Below are 25,901 nucleotides of genomic sequence, written 5' to 3' on the forward strand. Positions count from 1 at the left end.
GTGACTGGATTGGGAGGGGCTTTACTTCCTCCTGAAGTTGCCCAGCTGCACCCCCCTGCGGCCGGAGACACAGCGGAACGTGGCCGGCTGGATCTCCCAGTACTTCACCGGGTTAGCGAAGAGGCTAATGCCTGTGTAGAGGGTCTTCTTAGTTCTGGAGTTAACAGGGCAGAAGTCGCTGACCCCGACTTTGGTAATGCTGTTAGCATGGAGGTACACCACCTGGTAGATAGAGGATAAGATATAGGGTTATATATACACACACTGTTAGCTGTTAGCATGGAGGTACACCACCTGGTAGATAGAGGATAAGATATAGGGTTATATACACACACACACACACACACACACACACACACAGAAGGCAATGTCAGCCATTATAGCACAGTAGAATTTAGCCAAGAAAGGCAGCTCAGATGGTTATTTATACCTCTAAGCAAGACCTTAAACCTGAGATGAGGCAGATTTGTTAGTTCAGTAGGAGTAAAGAAGGATGCTATTTTACCTACTGTTATTGTTCCAATAATCATGACACATTGACCAGAATAATTCAAGTGCGTAACAGTTTGCCAAAGCTTACCTGGAGATACCTGAGCGAGTTTAAACCAGCCGGAACCTTCCTCAGCTTGTTGTTATCAAAATGCATTTCACGGATGTTGGGAATACTGGCCAAGCTTCCGTTTTCCACAAACTTGATTTGGTTAAAACCCAATCCCAATCTGTGAACAGACACGGTAACATTTTTAACCTTCAATTAGAATCATTTATATCTCTGGAGATCCCTACGTGCGCGTGTGTGTGTTCCCTTTATGTTTAGTTTTGTTACTCAGTTTGTTTTGTTTTCGTTTACCTCTGCAAGTTTTTGTATCTGTAAAAGTCCTCCACTTCCACTTTAGCAATCTTGTTGTAATCCAAGTGAAGCTCCGTGAGGGACGATGGGAGGTCTTCAAAACATGACAATCAAACCTTACAATTAAGACGCAAAAGTAGCCTCCGGCACACACTCGAGTAAATACACTTGTGCACTTGGAGCATGGTCTTCTAGAAATGTCATATTACATTTTAGAGTGCACTGTAGCTCTCAAGGTTGTCGTTTACCTTTTGGTACAGCTGTCAGCTTTGCCTCTGCAATCCTGAGGTAAAGGGTTGCCATGCCGTCAAAAGCCCCCATCTCAATCCCGCTGTTGGCCAGTGGGTTGGCACTCATCTCTGCTCATAGAAGACATAGAACAGGGAGGGTCCCACTTCAGGGCCCCAGTGCAGATACAGGCCAACCATACTTTGATACAGCAGAAACATTCTGAACCAGCAATACTGTTTCCTTTTTATCTGCAATTGATTTAATTCATGGCCTCTAATGACCTTTGTATCATACGGCACATTACCCAGGACATGCAATGACTTCATCCCCTTGAAGGCCTCCTTCTGGACTCTGTTGATCTTGTTGTCGTGGAGCCTGAGCTCCAGGATGTTCTTGGGCAGGTTAGCGGGGACCTGGGTCATCACGTTGTAGGACAGGTACAGCAGCTGCAACCTCTCCATGTCACGGAACGCCTTGGGGTGGATCTTTGATATCTTGTTATTGACCAGGAACAGGGCCTGCAGAGAGACATAGGCGCTCGCTGAGGTGAGCTAAGCAAGTGCCTGTGTGTGTGTGTGTGTGTGTGTGTGTGTGTGTGTGTGTGTGGTGGGGGGGGGGGGGGGGGGGGGGCGTGTGTCTGTTGTGCTTCACTGCTTCCGATGGCTTCTCTGATAAAGTGCTTGGCTCAGGTCTTAAATTTGGTCTGATTGCCAGCTGGGACAGCTTGCACAATCAAAGGCTTGAGCTAAGAACAGATGTTCTTACTGTTGTCTACAATAGTCTCTCCCTCAGCTGTTAGTGGGGTTCTGAAGGGGAAAGGGCGTGATAAGGTGAAACTAACCCCTGAGTAGCCTACAATGCAATGTGGGGGAAATACTCTCTCAGTAGATTTGCCAAATGGACTAGAGTCAGCTTTTATTGCCAAACCAAACAAATGCATGTAGGCTACATGTTCTACTTTGTCAATTTAGATAGCTGCATATTATTAGCTGCTAAGTATATATACTTGTACGTTAAACATGTATTTAAAGGGGAAGTTTAACTGAAATAAATGTTCATGTGTATTTCTGGCCAATTCATAATGCATACCGTCTCGAACTATCATCATTTAGCTGTATCATAGTTCTGTGTTTCCTTCCTAAATAAGTCTTATACTGTGTTAAAAAAAACATCAGACAATAGTTTGTGCACTCCGACCCTGCTCTACTGCGTCAGTGATTCCCAGAGAGCAGCAGGCGCTAGCTCTAGCGCTGCTCAACAGAAGAACCTTGTGTGGGAGGGAGAGGGGAATCTTGGGAGTTGTAGGAATTGACTCTAACGGGCAATTTGGAACATCAGGACTGATTAGGGCATTGAAAGCGAGATATCCTGACTCAGAGATCATTTTAAAACACAATGACTTGTGAACGAATTCACTGGATTACAGAGTAGAATTCTGCTTTAAAGTATAGCAATTGACGTTTTTTCTTACATAAAGCTTGTTCAATCCCTTGAAGTCGTTCTCCTGGATATCAGTTATGTCATTGTTTTGAAGATCGATCATCAACGTGTCTTTGGGAATCTTCTCTGGCACTGATATCAAATCTGTGGAGACAGAAATACACAGAACTTGTTTAAAATCAACATTACATCAACAGCAGCCAGGATTGTCATCTTGAAAACGTGATTTCTTGGGTTAGTAGTACTAGCAAAGATTCTGTTCATAGACACAATACATAAATGCCATTCTGAATCATAACTCCCAATGTTATCTGGAAGTTCTGGTACTTAGTCTTTTGCATCTCAGCTAGACTGTTCATTGTGGTGGTGAGGTGTGAGCTGGAAGCAGGATTATCGAACACGAAGAGTCCTCTCTCACCCAGGTCAGAGCACTGGACCACCTTGAGCGAGCATTGGCAGCCAAACGGGCAGTCAGGCTCCGGGGCGAACACTGAGTTGTCGTCATAATCATCATCGTCACGGTCGTCGTCGTCGTCATCGTCGTCTGCGTCGCGCATCATGATGTCATGGTCTCTCATGAAGTCCAGGACGCTGATTGGCCGGTAGGGTTTGGGTTTGGCTTGGCACAGTGCCAGAAGGGACAGCAGCAGAAGGAACGTGTTCATGATGTCAGGAGTCAGGAGGATGATGGGAAGTCAGAGGGAAACAGCTGATACGGAACCATAAACAGACAGAGATGGTTTTAGCCAGCATACTGTTACTGGAAGGATATTACCAGTTTAGTTTTTTTATCACAATGTTGATTACTGTAGTTCTTTCAGCTTTTAGAATTTTACAAACGTATTGCAAAGTTATCATCATTTTAATAGGAGTTTGTGTTCGGTAGAGGCAGCTGCTGTTTCTAATGGTTAATGCTTTGGTAATTCATGTGCATCAATACACTCATAAGAGTACCATGTTTATGTTTATTAATTCATTCCATCCAGTAGCTTCTCCTTTTATTATTTTTTTTTTTTGTAGGATAACATCCTCTGTTTCAGTCTGTAAGGCTCTGTCAGTTCTTGGGAGTTCCTAGCGTAGTCCTTACTGTTGAGCACTCAACCAAAGGTTTCCATGAAACCATTGTACAGGAATTGAGACTGTACAGCCAACACCAATGTTGTTCTGCTTCTGACATATTCACCGTCTGCAGGGTTGGGGAATAGTGTTTTACAGAACTACAGATCCATTTCTCACACTGAACACACTTTTACAAGGCCAGAGATTCTGAGATTCAGCACTTTCGCCCTGGCTTTGCGGGTTGTAGTGGTAGTCAATGCTGCTTTGTTCCGTTCTGTAGCCAACCCACAAGTATGTGGTGCTGGTCCGCTGCAGCATCCTGCATCATTAGGAAAGACTGCACGGTGCAGACCCCTTCATGAGACAACGTAGATCTCAAGTTTAGGGAGGATTTGTGTGTAGTCTGCCTTCAATTTCGAGCTTTGTAGCTGCTATTTTTATATGGTTGAACACAATATCTATTTATGTGAAATTTGTATATATATATTAATTTTTTTGTGTGTAATTTATTAAATACTGAGCAGAGCCAAAATTCCCTAACCACTCACAGCATGATTTATATTGTACTGAACCTTGTCTTTAACAGTAATTTACTATAACTCTGGCTGAATAATCAGCGTTTTTCTCAGGAACAGTTTGAAAATGTATTTGCTTCTCAGGGAAACGCTAGACGTAATATTCAAAACACCCGTTGGATTATATCAAATTGTGTTTATTAAAAATATTAAGGTAATGATGTGCAACATTGCATCCCCCCCCCCCTTTACCCATTTTTTTCATTAAATTGTCCAAATGTATAATTTTGCCTACTTTGTTGTTGAGAGGACAATATAACAAATATATTCAAACATTCTGAGGAGAGGAAGCAATTAGTTATTATTAGCAAAAAGTTCATTAAGTCAAAGTAATCTTAGGTTTCTGTCAGAGTCCAGTTTACCTGAAAACACAGTAAGTCGTCATCTTCCTCTGTGGTAGATGTAACGTAGATAACGTACCTCAGGTATAGTTGTTTATAGGTGTCCTTGTTTAACTCCTCCGAGTCCTCGGGGACCACATGAACACCGCCGCTCAACACAACTCCTCTGTAGGTCCACAAACGTTGGATACATTCAAGTCAATGGAAAGGTGCATCACAGGAAAAGCCAAATTCCCTGAATGGAAATGGAGCTGTTGCTGCTGCTGCTGCTGCTGCTGCTGTTGCTGCTGGCAGGAAGAGCTTAGTTGAAATAAAAAAGCTCACAGCTCAGACACACACATCACACACTTCATCTGTGTTCTTCTTGACTAGTTCTGAAACCTCATTGTTAGCGCTCATGTGTTCCACATCAGCGCTTGAAACGGGGCCAAAATTGTTAGGTTAGATACTGAGGGCTTAAGTCTTTATATATACAGCACCAACCTGCCTTCCTGGAGATCTTGCCCCCACCCCAGTCTCACTACCAACCCTCCCCCATATGGAGATGGCCTTCTGCCATATTCAATATTAGACATGAATTTGAATACTGCCTCACAGAGTTGAGGATGGTGGTGGGTTGCCTAACACAGGGGTCTGGAACTGGGAAGCTTGTGACTGTTATTTTTCCCCCTGAATACATTGACAACTGCTACTGTTTCTTGGATGCTACTGTTTCTTGGATGAACTTTGTGGATCTATACCCATACTGACTTGCAATTGGATATTTTATCTTATTCCCAAATACAGAAGCGTTTGATACCATTCCTTATTCCATTCCATTCTTAACAATGAACCCGTCCTCTGATTACTACCAGCCCTCCCCTGATATACAGTACTAGGTAGTGACTTTGCAAACGGTAACATCAAATGCAGATTCTATCATTTTTATTCTTTTGAATGGACCAGAAATGCCCCTTTACCCATAAGAACTGAAGAGGAGCTATAAGATAATACCCATTACATAATCATTTTTCCGTGCAGCATCGATATTTGCTTGCCGCAGCACAAAAGCCAATTGGAAGCGGTACTTATGGCCAACACAGAACTTCCAAATATGTTCAGGTTTGGCAGAGTGGTCAACCATAATGGAGAGGGGCCTTTATTCCTGTTTCAATACACAGTCCCTCTTTCAGATGTCATATTTTCCAAAGATCAGTGAGATCTTTGCAGCTTACACACAGCTTTCCACGGAGGTCGTTTTACTCTTGTATTTCATTGTTCAAATCGCCAGTGGTTATTGTCTATATATTTCATAGCATGAAATAATGTCTCTGTTTTTTGCTGGATTAAGGCTTATTAGACTCAAGATATTCCTTCATAACCAGATCACTTTGCTCACTTTATTTCAGCATAGAAAGCAAGTCCTCATGATGAGTTTAAAGCACAGGTACAGGGTAAATTTCCCAAAATGCTTTGCAGTACTAAGATCCTCTTTAAATGAATAGCCGACGTGATGAAATTCTTCAGAAACTGATTCTAGATCAGATTAATTCAAGCTTGAGCCTGGAAATCAAATCCTCATGATCTCAGCTTTGAGGTTAGCCTTTAGCACAGAGCCCCAGTCACAGACAGTTACTATGGTGCTATTTCCATGGACACAAACCGACTGCTCTGAGTGTTATGACTGAGTGTTATGACTGAGTGTTATGACTGTGTGTCTGTGTTCTCTTTGAAATGAGGGGAAAGAATTACCGACTGACTACTGACTCTGAACGCCAGCTAAAACTTAATTTTGATTGGATTTTCATACCTACATTGTCATCACTGAGAAGTCATGTGACAGTGGTCTATGATTCATGGTTTATTAACACAGAAACCATCTGGATGGTAGAATGGCCGAAGAAGAAGGAGGATCGAAGTCAGAGGGCGAAAAACCTTTCATCTCTTATTCTGACTTCAAAATCAGGTCTTTCTTTCAGCGCTGTCATACAGGCATAGTCAACCAGGAGAAATGCATCTCTCAGTGTTTGAAGTAAATGTTCAAAAAGAGAGATTGGTGGAGTTTGGTGGATTGTAGCTAACGGTGATTGCAGCTATTGTGAGGTTGTATTACTTCAGGAGAGTCAATTCTTCTCTCTGACAGTGTTCTTTTATTCTTAATCTCTATTCTCTACATGCCCTGACCTTGTATCCCTAATAGAAGACGTACAATAAGGACGGAGTCTGATTATACTGTATGTCAGGAATTTGTTCTGAACTCATTAAACCTGTATTAGGGGAGGCTGGTGGAGGTCGTGTAGTGGTTTTATATCATGTTATACTGAGAAATGTAAGTCTCTACAGTAGTGGCGAAGCTAGCACTCAAGGAAGGCCCATTTCCTTCCAGTAAGGGATGGGCCAAGATCTGTGGCGCAGTGAATAATTCTGACTATGGACAGGGCCCATAACTTGTGTAATCACAGATTTGTATAATATGATTGGTTCCCAAGAATAGTGACCTCATGACCAGGGACAGTTCTATAAATATGAGTCGCACCCATCGTTGGAGGCTTGCTTCATGCTTATTGGTCTGCTCATTTCTCTCTGCGCTCATGTAACTTGGCTTAATAAAAGGCCTCTTTGGAGACAATTGAACTAAGCTCTTTGTGCTTTGTAAGTTCTACTAAATCTATTAAGAATCAATTATATCCACGACAGTAGAAATCATAATTGTGATGCATGGAACTGAATATGGTGGGTGCCATTATTATTAATGTTTCTGAGGATAGTATAAATCATACAGTACTTTACATATATTAACTAAAAAAGGCTTCAGTGCACCCCTTTCTCCGATTATCATCCTGGACCAGGGGAGGCTAGTGGAGGTAGAAATCGGAGGACAGGCTCATTGTATTGCATGTAATTGAATGAGGAATGGTGTCAAACATTGAACCTGTAGATCAATATTTCAACCAGAACCAGTACAGTACCGGTAGTTGTGCTTATTTATTTGCATTCATGTGTGTCAGTTGATTGAACAGGCACTCAGTGTAATCAATACAATGTTTTAATTTACCATTATAAACGTATATTCCCACTCATTATCTTAGCCAGCCAAGTTGAAATGGTAGGCCGATACAAGCAGTGACATTTATAGTACAGTTTAATTACACAGGTGTCCATGCATTGTGAGCACATTTTCCATCATTTTAAACATCCCTGATATCTGCTAAAGCTGGTGCGAAAAAAACAACAACGCAGATAATTGATACAGAATGTTTCATATTTGGGGAGCCTTGTGGAGGCCACCGCCCACATTCTCTCTACTAACATTCTATGCTCAGAGAGTACGGTCATGATTTATTTTACAGTCCTTTTATTACCAATTGTATTCATATCAAATGTACCCTGGTAATTACATGGTGATGGCTGGTGCTTTGAATAATTAATTATTTAAGAGCTCCAAGTAAAATAAGTAATTATTATGTAATAACTACGTAATCACACTGCTATTCCCATGTTGTTTTTAAGTAAATATAATTCGGAGGCTATTACCAAAAGAACATATCAAATCAGTTACCAAATGCTGATTTGATCCAATGCGATCACTCATGGAAACAACTTCCTCAAAGCTGTGAATGGGATGCTTTTTAAAAAAGATATTTCTGGTTCTGATTGTTGAGGCTTTGGGTAATCTGATCCATGTGTCCTATGTGTCAACCGAGCTGTGACACTTCTTAACCACCGCCAAGCGCCAACAGCCACACAGAAACAAGGGCCTCCACACACGTTACATCAACAGCGTATCAACATCAACAGCTCCATTTCCTGTATGTGCGAATATACTGGCAATAAAAGTTAATTCAGATTCTGACGACTTACTGAGAACTCTTCTAACAAGGAGGTCTCAGTCTCACTTAAACATGTCAGCAATAATAGGTTTTTTTCCCCTCTGTCATGGTCATATATTAACACATTTCACTAGTTGTAGCATTTTTTCAGCACCGTTGCCGTCTGTCACAGAGTAGGTCTATTAATGAGATTGAAGTATTATTAATATACTGTGTAGATGGAGGCTGCTGATGAAGTGAAGTTTTCTTTAGTTTTTGGGACTTTGCTAACATACAACATTATACACAATATTATACACAGTAGAAACATATCACTAGACCCACTGAGGTTTCAAGACGACGCTGGAGTAGGAGCGTACACAGGAGAAGGCAGTCGGGGAGATCTTCCTGGGGTCGATGAAGTTGTTCTCTAGACGCACAGTGACGAGGTTCGAGTCGTCGTCGTTCAGGGGATCACAGATGGCGTCCATTGCAAAGTTCCTGTTAGGATGAGTCATCACAGGTTTACATATTGGGCTGCTCCTCAGGAGTGTCATCAACACTATGGAAGCTTGTTGTGTTTTATGTTGTCAAGACTACAAAGTAGTGCATTTTTAAACATTTATTTTACATTTTTAACCCAGAGAGAGACACTGAGACTGAGGTCTCTTTTGCGGGAGTGCCCTGTTTACAATACAAACATGATTACCAAACAATACCCAAAAAAACACACAACACAACAAAATGCACACATGAGTCAATCAAAACAATAGCATGTCTCTGTGAGCTGGTCCCGAACCAACGATTTAAAACTAGTGTAAGGGACCATGTAGTTCAACCTCAGTCTACCGTGAAGATCATTCCATGTCTGATGAGCACAGTACTCTAAATAAAAGCTGAATGATGGTTAACTGCATAGTTTCACATCTATATTAGTTTTAGTTCTTTCTATAACTTCTTCTTTACATAGTGTTGACAACAACAATTGCTTTGCCAGTGCAATTTAGTGAATTTAGGCTACAAATCTGAATGTCCTTCAGACAATTCCTACAGTATTGGCAAGACAGCTATATTCCTCTTAGTTGACTAAAGCACATACACTCACTGAGCTCTTTATTAGGTCATCGTGGGCCAGAATCTCAAAGGAATGTTTCCAACATCTTGTCGAATCAATGCCACAAAGAATTGAGTCTTTTTTGAGAGCAAAAGGAGGCCCTACCCAGTACTAGTATAATGTTCTTAATTGTGTTCTTAAAGTGTTCAGTGAGTGTATCTGAAGCCAGGCTGGCGAACTCATGCATTAAGGTTGTAAATACACTTGCCATTACATCAGGCTGTACCTAAAAGGAGTACCTGATTTTGTTGTTGTTGAGTCGGAGGAAGTGCAGTGTTCTCATCTCGTTGATGCCGGGGGGAACCGTGATCAGCTGGTTATGGTCCAAACAAAGCTCCACCATGGAGTCGTAGGACCCGAAGAAGGACTCTGGCTCCACCCCGTCCCTGTCCAGCTTGTTATAGGACAGGTACAGATACTCGATGCCAGGGTGCATGTGGGCGAACACCCAACCAGGGATCCTCTCAATCTGGTTGCCCACCAGTACCAGGTGAACCAAGGACCTGGGCAGGTAGGAGGGCACCAGGTACAGGTGGTTGTGAGAGAGGTCGATGGACTCGAGGTTTCTGTCAAGTGAAGGAGAGAAAGATAGAGAGGTAGAAAGAGAGTCGTTTGTTAGGGAGAAGCAGAGAGACAGAACTACAGACACAAACGGGTTGATATCCCTTAGATACAGTATCTAAAAGGGTATTTTGCTAAATTGCTAAGAAAAGCAGCAGGAGAGAGGGAGTGGAGAGAGAGAGAGAGAGAGAGAGGAGGAGAGGAGAAAAAGAAGAGCTGGTGGAAGGGAGACAGCAGGGGGGAGATGGTGAGAAAGACTGAGGAGGAGGAGGACGGGAGGAGAGCAGAGGGAGAAATGAGAGTGAGAGAACTAGAGAGCTGTGTTAATATTATCGTTCAGCAGATGATACTATTTACGCCGGACTATTTAAAATATGCGATAACCATGAGACCAAACCCCCCCCAAAACTCATGTTGCCGTCTCACTTGAGGTTGATCCAGGCCAGAGGACCGATCCTGGACTCGTCCAGCCGGTTGTGTCTCAGTACGATCACGTTGAGGTCGGTGGTGTGATTCAGAATCGAGTCAGAGATCTCCTCAATTAAGTTGTTTTCAACATACAGTTCCTGGAAGAAGAAAATTAATGAAGAGTGTTTTAAATTAACATGTTTATCCAATTGCAATTGTATTTTAACACAGTGTAATTGAGTGTGTTTGGCTGGGGTTTCAGCTGAGCAAGCGTCAGTGCCTGTGGTGGGTTTGTGTGTTTCGGTTAGCCATAATTATTATGTTGACTCCAATGGTTTCCCACAGGTAAACCCACTCAACCCAGCTCAAGGTTTAAAGAGAAAATGGGTCAGAAATGTCAGCAGTATTTTTCCGGGCACTGGCAACACATTCTACTAGTCTTATATCTTATCTTATAGTCTAATAAGACCATTACACTGAGAATTAGTAGATTGGGCTTTTCTATATCACGGTAAATAGTTACATTTTATTTAATTTCTTCCCTTTTTAGATCTAGTGTTGCATAACGTTTAAACATGAGACGTCTTTGACGAGTTTGCATCCGTCCCTCTTCAATAAACCATAGATGAGACAAAGTATGTGTCTAGTTCCAGCCCACCCACAGACCAGCTTTATAGAGATATAGACCACCTACAGACCAGCTGTATAGAGAAATAGACCACGTCCAGGCCAGCTCACCAGCAGAGTGGAGGGGAGGCCCTGAGGGAGGGTCCGGAAGTGGTTCCTCCCCAGGCGGAGGTAGTTCAGCTGGGTCAGAGGTGAGAAGCCCAGCGGGTCCACGTTCCCTTCACTCAGAATGTTGCCCTCCAGCTCCAGGGTCACCAGGTTACTCAGATCTGGGAGGAACCACGGACATAATTATTACTGAGGCATTTTCACACTGGAAATATCGATGCGTGTTGTGTTATTGAGGCATTCTTCTATTCGGTTGTTAAGTCTGACGTCACACGTGATGTTTAACAATTTCCGGGTCCAAATAAAAAATTCCCACCACCAGAATACCAGTGTACTAAAGCGGTAGAATGACAGTACAATCGTTTTTTAGACTCGGATCTATTCATACAACAAGGGACACAGCACTTTCCTGTTTTTCCCACATTGTCAGCGTCTTTGAGTCTCGGAAAAGCGCTATACAAATATAATGAATTATTATTATTACTGCGGCATTTCGAAGAGAGCGCCTCAGCCAACGTTGGACCCGGAAACACGTCACGACTTAACAACCGAATAGAACACTGGTCAGTTTTGTTCCCTTTGCTACGTTGATTGCTTATCACAAATTACAAAGCATTTACCGGTTTCCTCTCACTGGGTTCATTGTTGTTATAGTAATTCTTGATTGAACAAACAGCTGTGTTTATTTGGGAATTCCCAAAGTATTTTTTATATTCATCAGGTTATTTATGCTGTGTGGTTTCAGTTATTTTCATTTAATCAATAAATGGCATGAAATTCCCCAAACCCATCATCATGATTAGGTGCAACAACTAGATAGACCGTAGTTTTGTTTTCAAATCAGATCAAATCAAATGTTATTGTCACGTACATCTCATACAGCTGTAATTGATGTAGTGAAATGCTTTGGGATCTTGTTCCTTGATCAACAACAACAAATCTGTTCTGTTTTCTGTTTCACCTTGAAAGCTGTTGTCGTCTATGCCTTTGAGATGGTTCTCGTTGATCTTGAGCTCCTGGAGAGTAGGAGGCAGGTCTGCAGGGACCTGCTCTAGAAGGTTCCCATCCAGGTAGAGACGAGACAACTGTTTCAGACTCTAACAGCGACACACAGTCACAAGACACAGTGTAGTCATGTTAGTTTCATATGATGGCATAAGTCATACTGAAGAATTTGTAATTAAATACTGTAGATGGGGGGGGGGAAAGGACAGTGTTATTCTTTCCATGAAATTGATATTGGCTGTCTGTCAGGTGTCTTGTGTGAAGCAACGTCTTGTGTGAAGCTGATCGCCGTAGATAGGTAGAAAGTCTTCACAGTCTCTCACCTCCCAGCTGTCACCTCAGTCTGCCTCTCTTGCAGGGGAGGCTGGTGGAGGTAGAAATCGGAGGACGGGCTCATTGTAACGCATGGAATGTATATACAGTATGTGTGTTTGATACCGTTCCTCATTCCGTTCCGTGTGTCACAATGGTCCCGTCCTCAGATTTCGGACCCTTTTGCTCTGTTTGTGAGGGACTGTACCAGCTCTGTAGGTGTGTAGCTGGCGGGAATGAAAGAAAGGCCCAGTGTATTCCTAAACCTCAGAGGGTCCTGTTGAACACATGCCATGGAATTCTGTTTTTGTTTGAAAGGTTTCTGCAGGTTTGCGGGGTGAAGTGAGGGTGAAGCAGATCTCAGATCTCAAATCCCTGCCTGCTTGAACGCTTTGTGTGTGTGTGTGTGTGTGTGTGTGTGGGTGTGTGTGTGGGTGTGTGTGTGTGTGTGTGTGTGTGTGTGTGTGTGTGTGTGAAATCCGTTGTTGGTGTCAGATAGATGGGTTCAATCGGTCAGTTGTATACATGAACAAGTCTTCCATTGAGTCTACCTACAACAAATTCAATATTTACAATTAGCCTAGACAAAACATTTACTCTGTTCCGTTTGTTAGTGAAATGTCATACATGGTGCTGTTTGGTTTGGATAACAAAATTAGCCTAGATGGATTTACAACAATCAACCAAAGAATGCAGACTTGTGCTTTCACCATATACAGTATGTTATTTCCATCTCAGTTTCAAATCCATTTATTGTGTTTATGTGCTCATAAACCCAGTGGTAGATCTACTCAGACAATTCACACACAGTTGTCGCTAGGCTGCGTTGTGAAAGACACTCTGAACTACTCAGTAGTTACTTGAGTGGTGAGCCCCTCAACCAGGTCTCGGGGTGGTAAAAGGGTAGCCCCTCGGCCCCGAGCCTGGTGGAGTGGAGAGGAAAACAACAACGCATACGCCGAAGAAGAAGTAGTTACTTACTCTGAACACTTGCGGGGCGATGCCAGCAGATGTGAGCTTGTTCTTGCTAAGGTTGATCCACTCCAGGTGAGGGATGCCGTTGAAGGCTCCCACCGGAATGGTTGAGATGGAGTTACCTAGCAGGTAATGAATGGTTGAGATGGAGTTACCTAGCAGTTAATGATCATTTATCATTGGTCATTTATTATTGTTTACTAAGTGTCTTTGGATCCTAGGAAAGCACTATATCATTTCAATGATTTATTAATGTATTATTATTATTATTATGGAATCATAGATCATCCATGTAGAGAAACGATTCAGGTTTCGGTTATCGTCTAGTCTAGCCTTCCGGTCTCAGCTGTGGACTGATTGTTGTCGCAGTGCTGTTCAGAGGAGGCTGGTGGAGGTAGACATCCGAGGATGGGCTCATTGTACATAATGTTTGATTCCGTTCCTCATTCCATGACATGCATCACAATGAGCCCGTCCTCCGACTTCTACCTCCACCAGCCTCCCCAGGTGCTTCAACTGTCTGTGGCTCTAGCCCTGCAAGTTCAGACAAAACCTAAACGGTTCAACTTAGCGTGCTTCTATATTGTAATTATGCAGTTCATAACGCCAACAAACATTTGAAGAGCTGCTAAATGCAGTCGATTAGCCAACAGGCCGCATGAGAAGAGAAACGTTGTATAATCCTAGCTTAGGCTTTTCCCTCAGTTTCTACTTTGTGTGGGTGACTTTGCAAATGTAGTGCACTTAACTTCCTCTACTGTGGTTTGTATACATTTGTATGTATGGTGTAGGCTGTGTGTGCTCTATTTGTGTCAGGGGAGGCTGGTGGAGGTAGAAATCGGACACGTCCCATGCATTAGAACGAGCACGTCTTCTGATTTGAACCTCCACCAGCCTGTGTGTTGTACCCGGGCTGAATTGTCCTTAGGAAACAATAAAGATGAATCAAAACTGAACGTGATTGGCTTGGCCTTACCTTCCAGACTGAGTGACTTGAGCTCGGGGATGTTCAGAGCAGGGAAGTGGATGAGTCTGGCGTTCTCACACGTCACCGTGACGTCAGAGATGTCACAGCCCGGAGGGAGAGCGAGGTCCGCTCTGTTCACTATCACCTCCCGTCCCTCGCCTTCCTCCCCCTCCTCTTCCTCGTCTTCCTCCTCAGCGAGTTGAAAGAGACGTGGGTCGTCTCTTTCGGTCGGTTGCCGTGGGGACATTTGGAAGACATCTCCTCTCAGCCACACTTCCTCCTCTTCCTCCTCCTGTTGTTTCTGTTCTTCTTCCTCCTCGTCCCACTCCAGTAGCCTCAGCTTCTCCTTCAGCTCCGTCTCCTGCTTCATCCTCTCCTCCTCTAATTCCCTCTCCTTCGCCCGTGCGGCTGCCTCCGCCGCCTCTTTCTGCCTCCTGTCCTCCTCCGCCTGTCTCCTCTCCTCCTCTTGCTGCCTCCTCTCCTCGTCCTCCTTGTCCATCTTCACTTTCAGCAGCTCTTCCTCCGCGGACCTCCTGTCCCACTCCAGCTTCCTCTGCTTGTCCATCTCCTCTTTCTTCTGCTTCTTCCTCCTCTTTCGCTCGGCGTCCTTCCTGAGGAGGCGCTCCTCTTCCTCGCGGTGCTCCTCTTCCTCCCTCCTCAGGATCTGCTCGATTTGGGCCTGGGAGAGAGGCCCGCCGGGCTGCAGCAAGGGGTCAAGGCCAGGGTCACTGTGGTCAGGATCGGGGTCACTGGGGTCGTTGGGTACTGCGGAATCGCCAGAGAAGTCAGGGACATCTGGGATGGCAGGACCAGCCAGCAGCATGTAGTCATACAGTAATGATGGAGAGAGAGGGGGAGGGAGAGATAGAATAAGGAAGGACAAGGAGATGGGTGTTATGGTACAGAAGTAGCAGAAAGAGACCCAAAGACACACCGACACACCATTTCATGCAGTATTTCCCTCCTCAGGCTACTAGAGCTTAAAGATTTCTACCACAACCAGTTAAAGGTTTCATACATTATCAATAATCCATCACCAGTTAAATGTTTCGTACATGATCAATAATCCACCACCTGATAAATGTTTAATACATTATCAATAATCCACCACCCGTTAAAGATCTCATAGTAATCCACAGATTACTTGTTTGGCATAGATGCAGTAGATATTAGAGCAGATGAAGGCCAGCTTGCAGATAGCACAGGTAGATTTAGGTACGAAATAAAGGATTGGTTAAATGGGGGTGGGGGGGTGGGGGGGGATACTGTACCTGTGTCCATGCAGACAGGACAACACTCCCCGGCAGGGGTGAAGGGGAAGTGGCAGTGTTTTATGGGACAGATGGTCTCGTCACACACCACCTGGCCGCTGGAGCAGAGGCAGGTGACGCAGGGCTTGGGAGACCACACAGCCTTGTCGAACATGGTGAGGCCCTGGTACACACACTGGCCCCGCCGTCCTAGAGGAAAACACACAACATGGTGAGACCCTAGTACACACACACACACACACACACACACACAAACAAACAAACACAGAGGCCCTTCTTTTCTAGGAGAAAACACAACACAGTGATGCCATAGTACACATCCACACAGGTGAGACATTGTCATCATATCTGAGAGTGATGGTAACAGCTGATAGTTATGTCGGTCGCCACCTGTACTTACTGTGAGAAACCGACAGAGGAATTATTTGTGTAATTTGTGCCCTCCTACCGTATTACCTTCTTAGGATTTGTGGCCCTTCAACTGACAAACTAGTTGATTGTAAGCTAGGCTACAGTCAGCGATGTAGTAGTGTAAAAAGGTGCCTAAATGCTGGACACACTGGAGAAAATTACAAAAGTAAACATAAAAACTTTTAAATACGCACACAACAGTGTCCTCCACAATTATTGGCACCCCTGATAAGGATGAGGGTTATAAAACATTCAGCTTTTGGTAAATTAGCTTAATGTCACACTGGAAAAAAAATAGAAACATCCAACTTTGAAATTATTTTTATCAAGAAATAACACTGTGTGTGCCACAATTATTCTAATGAATAAAAAAAAAATTAAAAACTTTTTTAAGTTGATCAGAGTGTTTAGGAACTTTCAACAGTAATCCATGACTTCCTGTTTCACTGGGGTATAAATATGCGGTGACACAGAGGCCATATTCCCATATTCATACATTAACATGGGAAAGATAAGAAAATTGTGTTGAGCTTCATAAGTCAGAGAATAGAAAAAATAGCTACTCACCTGAAAATGCCCATATCTACCGTTAGGGCAATACTTAAAAAGTTCAAGGCAGCTGGAAATGTTACAAACTTGCCCAAGTTTATTTTGCCTCCACGCACAGTGAGGAGGATGGTAAGAGAGGCAAAAAAAAAGGGTCACTGTTGGTGAATTACAGAAGAGCATAGCATCTTGGGGTCACCAAGTCTCCAAAAACTACCATTAGACTCCACCTCCATGCCAACAAATTATTTGGAAGGAATGCTGTCATTTCACCACAAACGGAAGCACCTGGAGTATGCTAAACGCTAACGGAACCTTGACTGGAACTGTGTTCTATGGTCAGATGAACTGTGTTCTATGGTCAGGTGAACTGTGTTCTATGGTCAGATGAACTGTGTTCTATGGTCAGATGAACTGTGTTCTATGGTCAGGTGAACTGTGTTCTATGGTCAGGTGAACTGTGTTCTATGGTCAGATGAACTGTGTTCTATGGTCAGATGAACTGTGTTCTATGGTCAGGTGAACTGTGTTCTATGGTCAGGTGAACTGTGTTCTATGGTCAGGTGAACTGTGTTCTATGGTCAGGTGAACTGTGTTCTATGGTCAGATGAACTGTGTTCTATGGTCAGATGAACTGTGTTCTATGGTCAGATGAACTGTGTTCTCTGGTCAGATGAACTGTGTTCTATGGTCAGATGAACTGTGTTCTATGGTCAGGTGAACTGTGTTCTATGGTCAGGTGAACTGTGTTCTATGGTCAGGTGAACTGTGTTCTATGGTCAGGTGAACTGTGTTCTATGGTCAGGTGAACTGTGTTCTATGGTCAGGTGAACTGTGTTCTATGGTCAGGTGAACTGTGTTCTATGGTCAGATGAACTGTGTTCTATGGTCAGATGAACTGTGTTCTATGGTCAGGTGAACTGTGTTCTATGGTCAGGTGAACTGTGTTCTATGGTCAGATGAAACAACATTTTAACTTTTTGGCAACAAACACTCAAGGTGGGTTTGGCATAAAAAAGAAAGATGGCTATACCAAAAAGAACCTGATCCCCACTGTTAAGTACGGTGAAGGTTCTGTGATGTTGTGGGACTGTTTTTCCTCCAAAGGAACCTTGTTAGGGTACCTGGCATCATGAACTCCATGAAATACCAGGACATGTTTAACCTGAATCTGGCTGCCTCTGCCAGGAAACTAAAACTGGGTCGTGATTTGTTTTTCCAGCAGGACAATGATCCAAAACATATGTCCAAATCAAAACAAAAATGGTTCACTGGACACAAAATCAAGCTTCTGCCATGGCCATCTCAGTCCCCCGAGCTAAACCCCATTGAAAACTTGTGAGCTGAGCGTGAGTGAGAGAGAGAGTGCACAAGAGAGGACGGGGACTCTGGGTGATCTGGAGAGGTTCTGTAAAGAGGAATGGTGTCAGATTCCTTGCTCTGTATTCTCCAACCTTACTAGATGTTACAGGAGAACTCAGTGCTGTTTTATTGGCAAAGGGAGGTTGTACAAAGTATTAAATGCAGGGGTGCCGATAATTGTGGCATACAATTCATGGTTTTGTTAGAAATAATTATTTCTTGATGACAGATTTTCTTATTCTCAGGATACATTTAGTTTAAGGTTGGATGTTTACATTTTTTTCAGTGTGACATTAAGCTAATTCACCAAAAGGTGAGTTTTTTATAACCCTTTTTATCATCTTTTTTATCAGCAAATAATTGTGGAGGGCACTGTATTTCGTAAAAGGTGGTTGAATGCAATCGACCCCCCCCCCCCCCCCATTGCCCCACCCAGAGCAAGAAAATATCTATGTTGAGGTTTGTTTCATGTTCTTTATTTACTGGGCTGCACTTCAAGAAGTACAGTAGAAGTGAGAATTAGGGCTGGGTGATATGGCCTAAAAATAAAACACCACAGCCAAATTACGATTGTAATCGATTTTTGCAGCTGTCTTGTGGCAACTCACAGTGCCACACACTTCTCCGACTCGACTGCGTGCCTCTGTTTGAGATGCTGGAATTCATTTCTTAAAATGTTTCGTTCTGCTGCTGCTTTTAGTTGCTACAGACTCGATGTTCATCTTAAACGTCGCCCTAAACCATCAATTCAAATGAATTGATCAAATAAATGTAATGCCCAGCTCTAGTGAGAGTTCATGTTTTCTCACCATCCCTGGTATGGAGATGTAGCGGGTAGTGGTTTGGAATCACACTCTTGTCTGAGACATGTAAACACAAGATCCCCCCCTGGGCCTCAGAACCTGAGGATGTCCTCTTGGTCTAACGGTAGTCGCTTGGGTCTTCCACGTGGGAGACCCCGGGTTCGAACCCTGACCGTCACAGAGAGGTCATGACAAGACACACAATAGAGGCCTTCCCTGTTGATTATTTCCTGCCTTTCTCGTCTCCCCATCTGCGTTTTCTCATGCCTCCCTTCCCTTCCACACATGGTACCAATAACAGTTCTAAAACATCAGACCCAAAGACCCACAATTGCGCAGCTTCATTACTGTGGTCCGCAAATATGCACAGTTGTGATTCTTCACCAAGCATACAATATGTCAAACACTCTGCCAATTTTAATCTGAAACCCCCACCCCCATTTATTTCATTTACTTAATGTGAATGGTGTCCTGTCTCAGGAAATAATGCAAGTCCGTAAGGACATTGTAATCACATAGTATTACATGATTCACATTGTCATGCCTTGCTGTGATACTAGCCACAAACAGTATTGGGTGTAGGGAGTTAGGGCTGGCACTGCCTCTGGCCTTCAGTTCTCACCCAGGTCAGACAGGGTGAGAGTTGCACTCCTTTCAGTCTTTAGTGAATCTAGAGAATCACAAATAAGGAAACTACTCCAAATAAAGTTCAGTTTTGATCAAAGTGCCTGTCCACAGTGACTTATGCTGATTGGGCCATTTGCAGGAATGTGATTTCCTGATAAATCAGGAATTCCTGCTGTGGCTGTACTTGTGTACGATGAATCCATAACATTGTCCTAGCCCTGAACCGACAGCCCCTTTCCCCCGCCTTGCTATGTTGTGACGCACCCATCTCTATGTTTAGAACATCTACTGTCGGTCAACAAGCAGGAAGCAGATATGTGACGCATTGTGTGACGTGAGCAGTGGAGGTAGAAATCAGAGGACAGGCTCATTGTGATGAACAAAATGAGGATTGGTATCAAACACGACCCTCCGATCCGCTACCTCTACCAGTCTCCCCTGGATCGGAGTGATCCGAGTGTGAAGTTGTCAAGAAAAATAATGATTTACATTACATTTTTGGGTATTTAGCAGACGCCTTTATCCAAAGCGACTTACAATAAATACCACTTACAATGATGAGCCTCAAACTCATCGTTGAAAAGGAAAAGGATGGAATTCAAGTGTGCAGATTTGTCTGACAGTGCACCCTCTGCTTGTTTCAGCTATTTCGCTGTCCAAACAAGTTTTAGTCACCGCAAACCGATTTCAACTAGTCAAATTGTTACGTGATTGATAGTGTAGGAAGTAAATGACTGAGCATGCAGTATGGGTGGCTAGTGGCTACTCAAGAAAAACAAACATCATCTGTGTTGGAGCATCAGGGAGCTGCAGTAAGAGGCATGATGACACTGCTTTCTCTCCTGTTTGTCTCTCTCTTTCTCTATATCCCTCTGTCTCTCTATCTCTATCTCTCTGTCTGTCTGTCTGTCTCTCTCTGTTTGTTTGTCTGTCTGTCTCTCTCTCGCCCTGTTAAGCCTCTCATTAACCTAAGACATTTAGTCATTTGTCATCATTACTATGACCGCCTACACAATCGCTAACACCGGGTGTGCATCCTACTGTAGAGAAGGACGAGGCAGCAGCAGCAGTGAACTAACCTGGTATGACATTGTAGGCGGACTGCTGTTGGTTCACACTCTTGTACGAGTCTATGAAGATAGACGCTCCGTCGTCTCCCACGTGGTTGGCTGGCAGGCTGCCCAACCGGGTCAGGGCTTGAGAGGAGTGGTGGTGATGCTGGTGCTGCTGCCTCTCTCTGGGTCTCTTCCTCCTCTGCCCCGGGCCCTGGCCCTGGCCTGGCCTCCTCCTCCCCCGGGACGGTGCACCACGCTGGGGCTGAGTCTGGTCCTGGGACAGAGCCAGACTCAGGGAGACCAGCAGGGACAGGGAGATGATGGCCCACCGATACCTCATAGCTGGAGGTGATCTGATCTGGAAACACAGGGGAGATGGTTGAAGTTATAAAGGAGGGTTTCACTCCTGCGCTCCCTTCATATACCTCTATGTCATGATGTGGACAGGTTACGCGTTGCTGTGTTGCCTCCCTAATAACAAGGTCTACATGTATAAGCAATAGCCAGTTTCCATGTTGCCGCCAGGTCTGTAATTGAGGACGGACTGAGGATCTGTATAAAGTGTTACCTTTGGAGAAGTGGTGTTGATGTACAGTAGGGGTTAATGTCGTTGTTTTTAGTCTGTGATTGTGAGTTTGGGTAAATGCCGTGCAGTAGTACTTAACAGCTGCCCATCAAGAGAAGCATTTAGGCCAATGGTTGTTGAGTTTTGTTATTTTGTGATTTTTGTCTGCACTTCCATTTTGTCTCTGTTGTTTTCCTGTAGGTGAGCCAAACGTTTTTTTTTACAGGAAGATGCAATGCAATACAGCCAACATTAGAGGCAAAGGAAAACAGGGCATGCAAGTATTGGTAAACAGCCACAGATTACCTTCTTTTTGTAAACAGATATTTGAAGATCTTAAACGTTTCCCCAGCCGTCACATGCAGTGAGTTAACGGTGAAGATGTGACTTTCTTATCTGTGAGAGAAAGGAAGGAAGTTTATACAAAACAGAGGAATGACTTTTGCCTAATCCCCACAGAGCAAAGCCCTGGGGTGCATCTCAATAGTCTAAAATAGGAGTTTCCCCTCCTCTCCTCTCCTCTCCTTCATCTCCTCTCCCCTACCTGCACTGACGCTGCAGGAACTGGACAGATGACAGCAAATTCCTGATTGAAGGAACCTCCCTTTTGCTCGCTCTTAGTCTGTGTTGTGATATCAGTAGAGATGAAGGAGTTGAGACGAGGAGAGATGAAGTCACTTTAGATTATTGAGATGCAACCCAGGCCCCTTGGCAAGGAGTCAGTGTGGTTAGTAATAAATCGGCTTTGGAATTGCAGCAAGAAAAAAGCCCATATCCACAGTGGAGTGGAGGCGGGGGGGGGCGGGGGGGGCGGAGAATGAAGTAAAAGAAGAAAAAAAAGTATGGAAAGTCTTTAGATGAATGTGGTCCTTGGGATGACTAGGTTCAAATGGAGAAACACAAACACAAGAGAGCCGAGAGACCAAGCTAAAAATAACCCCTCAGGAAAATGTGAGGCATTTTACAGACTTCAGCTCGGTAACTCATCTCCAACTTTAGCCTTGAAGAACAGTTCAATATGACCGTTGAATGGTTATAGGTATGCATTGAAATATGGATTTACAATGTCAAAAGGACAGGGAAGAGTTAAACAATCGTTAAAATAAGCTTTGGTTTGTAACAAAAGATAGCAAAGCATGTTTACAGCAAGGACCATTATGCTACATAACATCCCCACTACCTCCAAACCAAGAACAACAGCTACAGAAAGCAGAAATAAGAGGAGCGTGAGTATGGAGAGGACACGGTACATTACCAGCGTGGTCCACAGGCCAAATATTTCCACTTTTCTTTCCCAGCGTTCTTTGGCCAGCAGCTGCAAGACAATGTGCTACTGCAAGCAGCTGATAAATGCTTTAAACAGGCAGACAGGCAAGCCTGCACTGCCTTGGACGCTGAGGCTCGCCTCAGGAAAACTTTTTGAAGTCAGTGTCAAGAGAAGGTGACTTAGAATATTGAGTGTGTGTGTGAGTGTGTGTGTGTGTGTGTGTGTGTGTGTGTGTGTGTGTGTGTGTGAGTGTGTGAGTGTGTGTGTGTGTGTCACACACACGCAGAGTGCTCAGTGATTTTATCTCGTCCTAATTACTAGCCAATGGAGGTGTGTACAGTAGTGATGCACACAGCATCACAGAACAAACTTCACCTCAGCTTGTCATTACAGCACGGCTATTAGCAGCCTTTAGAAGGGCCCTTCAGATCAGACAATAGGTCAGCGTGATCTTAGTGACCACCTCAGGGGCTGCTGTGGAGAGAACTGAGAGAGGTCCTGCTGGCCCAGACCAGGCTAGGGTCTGAAGCTACAGTGGTAGTTTGACAGACAGCTGCTGTTGACCAATGGGCTTCATGTCCAGCCCCCTTCCTGTAACCTCAGTGGGAGGGCACTGCTGGCATTATTGCTGTGTAAGCTCTCCAGCGCTCTAATTATAAACAGGATAATGTGTCAGTTTGTATTGGAACAAACCAGCTCGCTATCAGTGTTTAGTTCGGTCCTCTGAGCCTTCAGGATTATCTTCTTATTGTTGGAATGGTTGGAGTATAAATTGGAGTATAAGTTGGTGGAATTGACGAATCTATCAAAATAACAGAGGCTAAAACAAATGGATGTTTTTGGGGGCAGGGGCGGGGAGTGTCCATTACGATTCCAATAGGTTGCAGACCCACTTTATGGACTAGAGGAATGTTAACGGGAGGAAATCGACACTCGTGCCAGACCCATAATTTGACTGATGAAAGAGACAGACAGACACCACCTCTGTCATGAGAAGCTCTCGGGTTGGAATGGAGAGACGTTCTGACACCTACGATTGTTTTACTGTCTCGGTTTCTCTCTACTTTAAACCAGCGTTACAGAACATAGTTGTGCTCTCTGCTGTAGCAGATACTTTCCCTGCGAACCTCACTAAGTTCACATGTGACGTAATCTCAGGGTCCGTGGTTCGACCTATCCTGCATGTCATCCCTCCTCTCCTCTCACCCATCCTTCCTGTCAATCTCTACTGTCTTTATCCCAATAAAGCAGAAATGCCCTTAAAGAAAACATTTAAGTATCTCCTGTCTGCTCAATGAAGAGCAGTTGGTGAAGCAATCTATAATATTAGTAATTGATGTTTTTTCTGTACTGTATGTATACATTGAGTTTACAGTGGATGAGCCCTCCATAGAGATCTATTCATTATGTAGCTAATCCATGTTCAACAATATCAGGATGATGATGATGATGAAGATGTTGGATCGATCCCCGGCTGGCCACGTGTTGAGGTGTTGTAGTGGTATTATATCATGTTATACTGAGAAATGTAAGTCTACAGTAGTGGCGAAGCTAGTACTCAAGGAAGGCCCATTTCCTTCCTGTAAGGGATGGGCCAAGATCTGTGGCGCAGTGAATAATTCTGACTATGGACAGGGCCCATGACTTATGTAAGCACAGATTTGTATAATATGATTGGTTCCCAAGAATAGTGACCTCATGACCAAGGACAGTTCTATAAATATGAGTCCCACCCATCGTTGGCGGCTTCTTGCTTTTGGGCTATTGCTTCTTGCTTATTGGTCTGCTCATTTCTCTCTGCGCTCATGTAACTTGGCTTAATAAAAGGCCTCTTTGGAGACAATTGGTCTAAGCTCTTTTGGAGACAATTGGTCTAAGCTCTTAAGTTCTACTAAATCTATTAAGAATCAATTATATCCACAACAGTGTCCTTGGGCAAGACACTGAACCCCAAATTGCTCCCAATGAGCGCCTTGCACGTTAGCTTGTCACCATTGGTGTGTGACTGTGTGAAGGAGAGGCCATTGTAAAGCGCTTTGGAATAAGGTGCTAAACAAGTGCAGTCCATCCAAGATGTCTTCCTGCTGAGGTCATTTATGGGCCTTTATGGGATGTTTTTCCAGGGCTGTGTCCAGATTGTGTCGAGTCTCTTCTCATGCAATGCACATGGTTGGCCCCAAAATGACATCAGTGTTATTAGACACAATATAATAATAACGATCGGAAAGGGGGCAGATGTGTGTTTAGCTCCAAACAGAAGAACGATGTTCTGTTCATCCTTTTCTGCCACAGACCCTTTGACCTGATCATGTTACTGGACGTCTTTGTGATGATAGCTTCTCCATTTGGATGTTCTTGTCATGTCTCCTGGTTGAGGTAATGGCCGTGTGGACGTGACCTGATGTTAATGTAGGAAACACATCAAGCCAGACCAGATCGCCTCCCTTCCTCTCACGTCCTCCTCTCCTCCTCAGTGTGGAGTCTCTGTCTCTGGTCTGGGCTACATGGCAGGGCTTCTGCTGCTGTTGTCCTGGTCTCGGATGAGCCCGTGCCGTTTGTTCTGTCTGCTGGCTCTACGAGGTCCACACCAGGTGGTTCACTACCAACACAGACACACTTCAGACGCTTCACGATGGATGATAAAAAAACAACGAATAAAAATAAGTCTAACAGCTCATCTCTGAGGGATCCAACCAAGACGCCAGAGTGGAGATCTACATTTCAAACATTCGTGCTCTGTGTGGAAAACAGATCTTCTGTGTTGACTGACTTGAGTTTGAACCTGGGTCGTGCGGGCGCCATTAGACTAGAGTTAGCTTGTTGAACTAAAGCCTCTGCTACTACTACCTCAGGTATCAGTCATGCAAACATACTTCACTGAACCAACTACTGTAGTCTCACTATTGAGATTCTGGGTTCCCAGATGACCTCTGCTCAGTTATTGTCCCCCATGATGAAACCGCGGAGGGGACTATGGATCAGTCTCTGATTGGTCTCTGTCCGTTTTTTATGTCACATGCTTCACCCCCGACTCCACAGGGACAATTCTGACGAAACATCAGGATTATTGATATATGGATATAATAATATCCATAATAATGAATCCATAATTAGAATAATGGATCTTGCCAAACAGATTTACAAAATTACACTGATTGGCTGGATGAAGGATGCATCTTGCCATAGAGATCCGGGGTTAGGAGTTTCGAGGTGGTGCCGATTCATCTTGTGACAGTGCGGCTAAACTGATTGTTGTTATCATTCACAATATCATAATACACTGCAAAACGTCAGCTCTCAAAAACAAGAAAAAAAAATTGCAAAGATTTCCTAAAACAAGTAAAAATATCTAACCACAGATCTCTTAAAACTAGTACAGTCAGACTAAAAAACAAGCACGTGTCTGGATACAAAGAATAGATTTAAGAATTATTTTCTCCATGTGTAGTCCATCCTCTGATTTCTACCTCCACCAGCCTTCCCTGAATCTTATAGTATCTAGTAAATTCCTTGGGTTCCGCCCACGCTGAGACTCTCCTGTGTTGTCAGGTGAAGGGTGGAGCCCTGTTTGGATGACTCATCCTGCCGGTATGTGCAGCTGCTCCTGAGCAGAGCTGCCACGCCCCTCCCCAT

General features: G+C 43.9%; 2 protein-coding genes across 2 annotated transcripts; both read right to left on the minus strand.

The window, feature by feature from the left end:
• Nucleotides 1-21: 21 nt before the first annotated feature.
• Nucleotides 22-3,186, minus strand: aspn (asporin (LRR class 1); the record flags this gene model as incomplete). The annotated part of the gene is made up of 7 exons (XM_080545672.1): nucleotides 22-222; nucleotides 581-719; nucleotides 851-944; nucleotides 1,099-1,209; nucleotides 1,386-1,599; nucleotides 2,553-2,665; nucleotides 2,940-3,186. The coding sequence occupies 7 exons, from the start codon at nucleotides 3,184-3,186 to the stop codon at nucleotides 22-24; spliced, it is 1,119 nt and encodes a 372-aa protein (XP_080401798.1).
• Nucleotides 3,187-8,472: 5,286 nt separating this feature from the next.
• ecm2 (extracellular matrix protein 2, female organ and adipocyte specific) lies at nucleotides 8,473-25,901 on the minus strand (the record flags this gene model as incomplete). The annotated part of the gene is made up of 11 exons (XM_080545966.1): nucleotides 8,473-8,785; nucleotides 9,638-9,964; nucleotides 10,386-10,525; nucleotides 11,106-11,263; nucleotides 12,064-12,199; nucleotides 13,401-13,516; nucleotides 14,371-15,156; nucleotides 15,633-15,821; nucleotides 20,461-20,577; nucleotides 20,689-20,794; nucleotides 25,794-25,901. The coding sequence occupies 11 exons, from the start codon at nucleotides 25,899-25,901 to the stop codon at nucleotides 8,620-8,622; spliced, it is 2,349 nt and encodes a 782-aa protein (XP_080402092.1). The 3' UTR covers nucleotides 8,473-8,619.

Source organism: Nansenia antarctica, assembly GCF_963989245.1.
Source record: "Nansenia antarctica genome assembly, chromosome: 15".
In the NCBI taxonomy this organism is placed as follows: Eukaryota; Metazoa; Chordata; class Actinopteri; order Argentiniformes; family Microstomatidae; genus Nansenia; species Nansenia antarctica.